The 10,534-nt window shown below is 48.4% G+C and overlaps 1 protein-coding gene across 1 annotated transcript; it reads right to left on the bottom strand.

Moving 5' to 3' along the window:
• Positions 1–284: 284 nt before the first annotated feature.
• OCSTAMP (osteoclast stimulatory transmembrane protein) lies at positions 285–9,602 on the bottom strand. Its single transcript, XM_032142730.2, is given in 5 exon segments — positions 285–518; positions 520–581; positions 584–938; positions 4,321–5,323; positions 9,559–9,602. Coding segments are annotated over 5 exon segments (1,698 nt in total).
• Between the last annotated feature and the right edge of the window lie 932 nt (positions 9,603–10,534).

Raw genomic sequence — 10,534 nt, 5'->3', positions numbered from 1 at the left:
AAAGGCCCTGAAGGAATTTGAGGCAGAGGAATAACATAATCTAAGATTTAATAAATACGTTTATTTATAAAATTAAAACTATGGGTTACTATAAATGAGTTCAGAGGATTTCGAGGCATATAAATAAGTTCCAGGAGCATTTCAAGAAATTCTTGATGCAAAGTCTCCATCTAACAGGTAGAGCAGTTGGTGCAGATGAGATGAGCCTGATTGCCAACTGGCCTGGAGGAACCATGAGCTGTCTCTGCACTCCTTGCCTTTGCCTTTGCATGGTTCTTTACCGGTTATCCAGGCCTATCATGCCCAGTATTTCCTTCCATCCTGACCACATCCCTGCGTGGGAAGTAGGTCACATCAATGGTAAATATGCCGTCGTTATGCAGATGTAGAAACTGAGGCTCAGAGAGGTGAAGTGACCTACCTAAGGTCACACAGGGAGGTGGCACAGGACCAAGGTTACAACTCAGGTCTCCGTAACTCCAAAGCTCTTTCCCCTCTCCCTCATTGCTCTCGGTTCTTCAAGGCATCCGGCCTGCAGTCTATCCATGCCGGAGGCTTGCAGGCAGGTCTGGGTGTGGGGCGCAGGAAGGAGCCCCCAGGGGCAGCTGCTGGCCTTGGTGCTTGTCGTGCCTTCGCTGGAGCCGGGCGTGCAGGTGGCGGACCCTCCTGGCCTCCTGGGCTGTGAAGAAGGAAGCGGCGATGGTGTGCCGCAGGCGGCGGGCGTAGGCCTCCAGGAGCACCGTGGAGCCCGCCAGGAGCTGCAGGGCCCCCGCGGCCAGCGGGGCGGCTGCGCGGGGACGTCGGGCGGGTAGCAGTGGGCAGCGCGTGGAGATGAGGCGGAGCTCCCATTGGTAGGAACTGTGGACCGAAAGGAAGGGGCTCTCCGGGGCCAGCTGGTTGAAGAGGAAAGGGACGAAGCCCAGGACAGTGTATGCCACCTTGGGAAAGGAGAAAAAGGCAGCGTCAACTGAGGGCCCCTCTGGCCACTCCCCACCTCTAGAAGAGGCTTGTCCAGCTTTCCCTGCCTTCATCTGCAAAATGGGTACAGAAATAACCCGTTTGCCAGGGTTTGAGGAGGACCCAATGAGACTAGGAGTCTGAAACAGATTCTTTTGCCAAATAAAAATCACCATACAAATGTTACTATCATTAGTATCTTTGAGCAGATTATTTTAGAGAAAACAAATTGCCTGTGGATGTTTGCTCCTTGCTGAGTCCTTGGTGAATACTTTAGATGTCCTATTCCATCCAATGTACACAATTCTATGGGTCGAGCCCAGGAGAAGCCTAACTTAAAAGATGGGAAGTGGCCAGGTGCGGTGGCTCACGCCTGTAATCCCAGCATGTTGGGAGGCCGAGGCGGGTGGATCACTTGAAGTCAGGAGTTCGAGACCAGCTTGGCTATCATGGTGAAATCCTGTCTCTACTAAAAATATAAAAAATTAGCTGGGTGTGGGGGCACGTGCCTGTAATCCCAGCTTCTCAGGAGGCTGAGGCATGAGAATAGCTTGAGCCTGAGAGCAGAGGGTGCAGTGAGATCACACCACTGCACTCCAGACTGGGCAACACAGCAAGACTCTGTCTCAAAAAAAAAAAAAAAAAAGATGGGAAGCCCAAAGCCACACATGGGTTACATGCTGCCAACCCACGGGTCAGTCTCAGCCAAGGTGGGTCCCTGTGTCCTGCTTATAAGCATTGGGCCCTGCAGTTTCCATAGGTACGTCCAGGTGAGGAAGAATGGTATCTAGAGAGGCAGGGAAGAAAGAAGTTCACCATTTGAACTTTGGAACCAACCTGGGTTGGATTCTGCACTAACTCAGGTGCAGAAGGATAGCTTGCCACACCCCAAATGATTCAAATGAATGTAGGAGAAACTCCCAAAGCTTTCAGAAAAGCTGAAATAATGTGAAAGCAATGAGTGGGCCTGGACAATTTATGTTTTCCCAGAGGATCAGAGAGTGCCAGCCTCAAAACTTGCAGAGTGAGGGCCCGCAGCTTGCAAGAAAATGCTGGAAACAATGGTGGGGCATCACCAGGGCTCTGGAAGGCACAGAGAATGATACTGGAGGAAAAGCCTCAGAGACTGACTCCTCGGCCAGAGTCATTCAAAAAAATCAGATTGAATGTTTTAGGAAAACCATCAGATCACTTCCCCTCCCTCCCTCCCTCCCTCCTTCCCTTCTTTCCTTCCTCTCTCCCTCCCTCTCTCTCTCTTTCTCTTTCTTTCTTTCTTTTCTTTCTTTCTTTCTTTTTTTCTTCTTTCTTCTTTCTTCTTTCTTTCTTTCCTTTCTTTCTTTCTTCTCTCTCTTTCTTCCTTTCTTTCTTCTCTTTCTTCCTTTCTTCTTCATCTTTTTTTTTTTTGGAGTCTCGCCGGCTCAAGTTGGAGTGCAGTGGAGCAGTCTCAATTTACTGCAAACTTTGCCTCCCAGGTTCAAGTGATTCTCTCACCTCAGCCTCCTGAGTAGCTGGGATTACAGGCACACATCACCACCCCTGGCTAATTTTTGTATTTTCAGTAGAGATGGGGTTTCACCATGTTGTTGGCCTGGCTGGTCTTGAACTCCTGACTGTAGGTGATCCATCCACCTCGGCCTGCCAAAGTGCTGGGATTATAGGCATGAGCCACCATGCCCAGCCCCCTATTTTTCTTTTTATGTATACACGAGAAAGATATGACAAAATAAACCTATGTTAAATAATAAGTGAACTATTTTATACAAATACAATTAAAATTCTAAATGATAAGAAAGCATTGTGTCTAGGTTGAATTGGTAGCATTTTCCGCCCTAAGGATAGATAAAGTAATGGTGTGACTTGCAATTCATGACTATCTGAGATTTGGCAAAAAAGAGCAAATCAGGGAACATACTTAGAACATTGCCTGACACATTTCTTTACTGTGACCTATGGTAAGAAATGCATTTTACAGGCCAGGTATGGTGGCTTATGCCTGTAATCCCAACACTTTGGGAGGCTGAGGTGAGAGGAATGCTTGAGCCCAGGAGTCTGAGACCAGCCTGGGCCACACAGTGAAACACCATCCCTAAAAAAAATACATTAAAAATTAACTGGGTGGTGGTGGTGCGTGCCTGTAGTCTCAGCTACTTGGAAGGCAGAGGTAGGTGAAGCGGGAGGCTTGTTTGAGCCAGGAGGTCAAGGTTACAGTGAGCTGTGATTGCACCACTCCACCACTGCATTCTGGCCTGGGCAACAGAGTGAAACTCTGTCTCAAAAAAGGAAAGAAAAGAAATGCATTTTACAGTACCTTCAAAGCAGAGATTGTATTATAATTGAAGAAAATATTCACAAAACCATACACTCCCTTATTGCCTAAGATGTAATCTTATAATTTTCTAGTTGATTCCATTTCATTAAAAAAACTGCCTATGACTCCTTAAATTGATTGATTTTGTGCAGTTTGAAAAACACTTTCTTAATATGTAATAAGTACTTGATAAATATAAGATATTATTAGCTCAAAGTTTGACACTTTGATATATTTTATGCAATGGACTTTTGTGTGAGACCTCACTACTAAAAATTAAAAATAAAAAGATCTGTGGCAAAAGAAAGGATCGAAAAACACAACTCTTGATCTGAGAGTAATATATCTGATTATAAGTCGATAGTAAATATTTTCTATATCACTATTAAAATAGCAAATATTTCAGGCTTTGCAGGCCATACAGTCTCTGTTGCAATTACTCAACTTTGCCTTTGTAGGGCAGCCACAGACAATATATTGACAAATGGCATGGCTGTGTTCTAAAAAAGCTTTATTTACAAAACGAAAAAGCCATTGGATTTGTCCTGAAGCCTACAGTTGGATGCCTCCTGATCAAGGCCATTCCAAAGTCCTCCTCCAGTCCGACATAGACAGAGGTGAGCTATTAATAACAGCCACTCTTTATTAAATAATCTCTTATGTGCCATGAAGCTTACTAGGTACTTTAAGATAATACCACATTGTAAGACACAATAGCCTCATAGGATTAGGAGGATTGATTCAATTTGTACAAATGAGGAAAATGAGGCTAGGACATGCTGCCACTTGTGAAGGGTGACCTTGGACGCAAGTTATTTTAAGGTGTCTGGGTTTCAGCATCCTCAACTGCAATAGGAAGTGAAAATAGAAACCACTTCTTAGGGCTGTTGTGGGTATCCGATGAGTCCCTCTGCCCATGGTGTGGTGCTCCATGGCTGATTCAAGGGCTATTTCTTGGAGGCAAGTCAAATTTAATCACAAGTCAAGGGTTTAACAGACCCTCCCCCTGCCCTCAAAACAATGACTCCCTTCCCTTTTCCCATCATCACACTTACATCATACTTGACCGTGAGCGTGATGGGCACAGTTGGCAACTTCTGAGCCCAGTCCACGGTCGCCTGTGCCAGGAGGAAGGCTACATGGTCTGTGGCCACCGCCACAGCCGTGGCCACCAGGAGCAGGGCAAGCAGCCCCAGCCTTAGAAGACAACTCAACAGCTCCTCCTGTGACAGCCTCAGCTGAGCCACCTGGAGCAACCAGGTGGGTGGAGGGGCCACGAGGTGTGTAGCCTGGGCCTGTGCCAACCGCTGGGTCAGCTGTTGTGTGGCGTAGATATTGTCAAACCGCAGGTCTGTCAGGTAGCAATGGAGGTACCATGCCGACTCCACCAGGAGACCCAGCATAAACAGCCCTGTGACCACTCGCTGGGTCCCTAGCACTGCTGCCCGGACCAGGGACTCCAGGCCAGAGAAATCCTCCAGGACCTGCTGAGTGACCCTGAGCATGTGAAGGTAGAAGGCAGAGCCATTGTCCTTGGCCTCAAATGCCAGGCCCCGGCTGCCTGCCTGGCCTGTGGGGCCCAGAGCCCTGGATGCTGCATGCAGCTGGTGAGTGGTATTGAGCAGACTCTCCAGGGAGCCCTCGGTGACACACCTCAGCACCTGCCCGGCCGCACCCACATTGGCCAGGACGTTGGGCACCACAGCAATGGCCAGGGTGGCAGTGCTGTAGGACAGGAGCAGCCGGCGGCCCTGCTCTGTACCCAGGGTGGGCATGCTGAGTGCAAACAGGCAGCGGACTGGGGGCACCAGGCCCAGGCTCAGGAAGACCAGGAGGCCACAGACAGCAGCCACCATGGCTGAAGGTCCAGGAGGATAAAGCAGCAAGGATGCCAGCCAGTGATAAACCAGAGCTGCAGCAGCAGCAGCCAGGGAGGCACACAGGAGGAGCTGGGTCAGCAGCTGGCCACAGTTGGCTGGAACAGGCTGGGAGAAGGCATCCCAGGCAGCCTGCAGTGGGGCAAGGGCCTTCCAGAACCCCAAGTGCCAGGACCTCCACCTGCACACAAGGAAATTGAAGGGCATCTCTATCAGGAGGTGGGTGGGTGGGTGTCTGTCCACTGCCCCTGCCCCACAAACCCATCACCAGGCTTTGCTAACAGACTCCACCCTTGTAGTTACCTAGGTGGACCCATCAGAGTAAGTCACTGTATACCCACGTGACACAAGCTGAACCAATCAGAGCCTTCCCCAGGATTACTCTCGCTGGAACTCTCAGGGAAGAGCCCAACTCCCGTGCAGTACCTGAGGATGTGAGGATGCAAGTCTGCCCTGTTTGAGTCCATCATTACAGTTTTGTGAAGGAAACTGGTCCAAGAGAATGAAAGAGTCATGGAGCGAGAAGCACAGGTGAAAGAGAGAGAATGAGTAAGAGGAGAGAGAAGAAGAGAAACAATTTCACTTGAGTTAATAGTCTTGGTGGCTTGCTGTATAATTCTGGACCTTCTATTCTTTCTGAACTTCAGGGTCTCCTCTATAATTTAGGGGTGAGGAGGGTGAACTAGTTGGCCTGTGAGGGACTTTTATATTCTATCATCCTTGTATTTATTCATTCAACAAGCATTTATCAAGCAACGACTTTGTGTTAACCATTGGAGAAACAGGAATGAAATAAAACAGAAGTCCCTACCTTCATGGGGCTTGCACTATGTTAAGAGCAATGGCAGAGGAGTAGTAAGGAAAGCTTGGATTCTGAACACATTTTGTTGGCAGAGTCAACAAGATTTGCAGAGGCTGATTGGTTGTGGGGTATGAGAGAAAGAAGGGAGTCAAGGATGACGAGGAGATTTTTGTGTCTGAGCAACTGGAAGCACCGAGGTGTCATTTCCTGAGATGAGAACTCTGTGGTCAAAACGGGTTTGAGTGGAGGGGGACAGAGGAGCAATTCAGTTCAGAACTCTTAAATTTGAGATTCAGTCAAGCCATTCTGTGGAGCTTTTGACGACGTGGTTGGAAATAGAAGTCAGGAATTCAGAGGGGAGGTCAGGCTGGAGTTACAACGTTGGGAGTCATTGATTTATAGATGTCTCCCAACTTTATATCCCTACCTAAAGCCATGGTGCACGATGAGATTCCTCAAGAGAGTGTGTCACTGGGGAGGAAAGACATCCAAGGACACGCCTCAAGGCACTCCAAGGCTAGGGGCTCTTAGATGAGGAGGAACCAGCGAAGGAGACTGAGAAACCAATGTGGGGCTTAGGAAGCCAAATAAACAAAATGTTTCAAGGAGAAGGGAGTGATCAAGTATGTCAAATGCAGCCACCAGGTCAAGAACGATGAGGACTGAGCAATGCCTCTTAGCCACTTAGAGGTTGACCTTGGCAGGGACAGTTCGGTGGCTTTTTGGGCCAAAACCCAGCTAGACTGGGTCCAGGAGAGACGGGAAGGAAAAGAATAGGAAACACAGTTATAGACAACTCTTTCCAGTAATTTCTGCACTAAAACAGCAGAGAAATGAAGCAGTGGCTGGTAGCTACGGGAAATTGGACCAAGAGAATTCATGTAAAGTGAGGAAATCTATAGCATGTTTACAGGTGGGAGATCTCATTGAGAGGGGAGACATTGACAAAGGGAAGACTCCCTGGAGTGACACCTGTAGGGGTGGCAGCAGAGGCTGAGACTGAGAACATGCAAGGTGGGGCTGGTCTTAGAATGGAGCAGGGGTCGTTCATCCTTAATAGCAGGTGGGAAAGCAGAGGAAATAGGTACAGATGATGGTGAATGAACAGGCAACGTGTGTGCACCTGTGAGAAGTATCCTCTGATATACGCAGAACAGAGTAACGTTAAGGGCATAACCTCTGGACTGCCTGGGCTCAAATTCCTGCTCCACTACTTGCCAGCTATGTGACCTTGGGTACATATCACAACCTGTCTGTGTCTCAGCCATCTCACCTGTAAAATGGTGCAATAAAAGTATGCACCTCCTGGGGTCACTTTGTTTCTGGCACATGGTAAGCATCACATCAGCTATTACCTACCACTACAGTCAACTCCACCAGAGCAGGGACTTTGTCCCTTTTGAACACTGATATGTCCCAAGTGCCTACAATAGTGTCTGCCACGTTGTGAGTGCTCCAAAACTATTCATTAAGAGTAGCATGAAAGAGTAGAATGAACCGATTGCTTCTGTTTGCTCAGGCTGGCAGGAAGCAAGGTCAGCAGAGAAGGTAAGATGCTGGAGGAGGTGATGGATGCTTGAAGAGAAAGAAGAAAGTACAAAATGGTTGCCCAGGAAAGTGGGAGAACAAATGAACTAGGGCAATAACATATGTGCTGGGCAACACTGAGGCCCATTTCAGGTTACAGATCACACATTATCTTAAGTGAGAGCAGGCAGAAAGGTTATATGGGAATATGGTTATAAAGGGCAGGGAGGGTGATGGGGAGGCTATCACTGTGTTGGTTACAGGCAAAGCCGCTGACTTGCTCCACCACCATCAGCTTGAAGGATAAGCATGTGACTGGGTCTAGTTGATCCAAGTACCTCTGATCCCCTGGCCACAGTGACTGGTTCAGGGATTGCACCTGACTGAAGATGGACCAAGAGAGCTTTCCTCAGGGCTTTGCTGCAATGACAAAAAAACCCTCCTCTTTGTCGCCTTGAGAGCTAAGCTGGTAGGAGGATGCCTCAAGCATTGGGGACCACCGTGTAGTGTGAGTCGGCCTGGGATGAAGGCAACACAAGGAAAACAGTGTTAGGAAACAGACAGAGAGTTCCAGTGGCCTTGCTGGAGTACCTGGATCCAGACATGCCTGAAGCCGAAATCTATGCTGGGCCACACACTAGGAAATGTCTGTTTTTCTATAGGCAGTGTAAGATCAATCTGTCACATGCAACTCAGTGAGTCCTGACTAATACAGAAACCTTTGTCACAGGGCTTCTGGGACAATAAAATGAAATAATGCATGTAAAGCACTTTACACAGGGTCTGGCACAGAAGAAGGATCCTATAAAACTGCACCACTTGTTACTCTGACGATACTTATGTCAACAATGTAGATGTTTCACTCGAGTCTCCTATGTGCCAGGCTCTGTGCTGACCCCTGTGGACACAAAGATGAATTAAATCCTGGTCCCACTAAAGGAGTTCACAGTCTAATTGAGGAGACTTAAATAGACCATCAGAGTTTAAGTTCATTAACAAAGAATTCTGAGCATAGTATGCCTGGGCCTGGACTGGGGTGGGATAGATGGAGAGTGACCCAGTTTTACCAGGGAGTCAGGAAGGCTCCCTGGAAGAGGTGACATTCCAGCTGGGGGTGGAAGGACAAGTGTCAGTTTGTGGGTAAAGAAGGGAGTTGGACATCCCTGACAGAAGGAACAGCATGTGCAAAGGTCCTGTGCTCTGACCATCGGGAAATAGGGGGTTGGGAGAACCAGAACAGTGGGAAACTGAGATGCAGTGAGGCCTGTGGGGCTGGAGTGAAGGTCACAACCTTGAAGCCCTAAAGGCTGAATCATATGCAGATGTGCTTTATTGTGGCCCATTGTGTGTGTGTGTGTGTGTGTGTGTGTGTGTGTGTGTGTATGTCTGTATGTGTGTGTGTAAGCTGCCCCCATTTGGAAATAAGGAAGTTTCACATTAAAATCTGGGTTTCCAGCTTTTCTTGAGAGATGAGAAGATCTGGGTTAGAGCTCCCACCTTTTCAAAAGGTAGCTGGAGCTGCGTGTCCACTGCCCGCCTTCGACAGGGGAGCAACCCTGCAGACTGCATCCTGCTGATCAATGAACGGGTCTGTCTGCACACCCAGGTGGCCTTCCACGGGCGCATCCCCTTCCCAGCTCCCGAAGGCATTTGAGTTTGGGACTAAACACCCTCTTCTACAATATAATTAATATTTGGAACACAGTAGCTTTTGGAATAATAGCTGATAATAAAAACAATTATAAGGATTGAAAGCCAGGCCTAAGTCATATTGGATGACAATTCCTGCACGGGGTATTGAAAATGGCAAGGAAACTAGCTGTTGTTTAGTGAGTGCTTACTCTGAGCCAAGCATGTGCCAAGTACTAAGCATGTGTTTTCTCATTCAATTCTGGCAACAGTCTCCTAGATGTCATTATTACTTCCATTTCACAGATGGGGAACTGAGGCTCAGAGAGGTGAGGATTTGCATAAGGTCACATAGCTAAGGAATGGCGGAGCTGAAGATTTGGGTTCATATCCATTACCCCCATTGGCTGACTGTTTTCTCACCTGTAGCCCTCAGTGTCCAAAGTCCCCAGACCTACCCGGTCTTGACAAGGTGCTCAGCTGCTCCTGGGTGGCCCGGCATACTGTCTGAATGGCAGTGGTTTCAGGCAGGCGGTCGCTGGCAGCCGTGGCAGGTGGAGAGGAAGTGGGGGAATCGCTGGGGCTTGGGAATCCCTGTCACTTCTGCTTTTCCACTCTTTAATGAAGCTCTCCTGGCTGCCTTGTCCCGCCCTTTTTGGGGTCCACCTCCGGGAGGGTTGGGCAAGCTGCCTCATCCTCTGCCCACAAGCAAGAGTGGGTGGAAGGTGTGGGAAGAGAAAAAGACAGCCTTTTCCAAGCAATGTCTCTAATCTTGGTAGCAGGAAGGTAGAATTAGCTCCATTTTACAGAGAAGGAAACTGAGGCACAGAGAAACCATACAGCTTCCCCTTCCCTCTCACTCCATAGTTGTGTGCCCCAAGGGGAGCCTGATCCCTGCTCTTAGGACTCACAGATGATAATCAGACCCCTGCCAAGTGCTGGGAGCAGTGGCTCTGGTCTCCTTCCCCAGCCCCCTTCCTGTCTTTAGCCTGACTTGGACCTCGCTTCAAATCTCAGCTCTGTCCCTCCCTAGCTATGAGACCTTGGGCAGGTGACCTCATATCTCTCTGCTTGTTTTCTCCCCTTAAAAAAAGTTTAATGAGGCTGGGCGCAGTGACTCACATCTGTAATCCCAGCACTTTGGGAGGCTGAGGGGGGTGGATCACCTGAGGTCAGGAGTTTGAGATCAGCCTGACCAGCATGGCGAAACCCTGTCTCTACTAAAAATACAAAAATTAGCTGGTTTGTGGTGGTGCATACCTGTAGTTCCAGATACTCGGGAGGCTGAGGCAGGAGAATCACTTGAACCTAGGAGGCAAGGTTGCAGTGAGCTGAGATCACGTCACTGCACTCCAGCCTGGGTACAGAGCGAGATTCCGTCTCAAAAAAAAAAAGAGAAGTGGTTAATGAAAATAACGGTTAACGTTTATTGAG

Source organism: Hylobates moloch, unplaced genomic scaffold (assembly GCF_009828535.3).
Source record: "Hylobates moloch isolate HMO894 unplaced genomic scaffold, HMol_V3 SCAFFOLD_21, whole genome shotgun sequence".
Lineage (NCBI taxonomy): Eukaryota > Metazoa > Chordata > Mammalia > Primates > Hylobatidae > Hylobates > Hylobates moloch.
The sequence above is the reverse complement of the archived record's forward strand: the minus strand, read 5'-3'. Positions and strand labels throughout refer to the sequence as shown.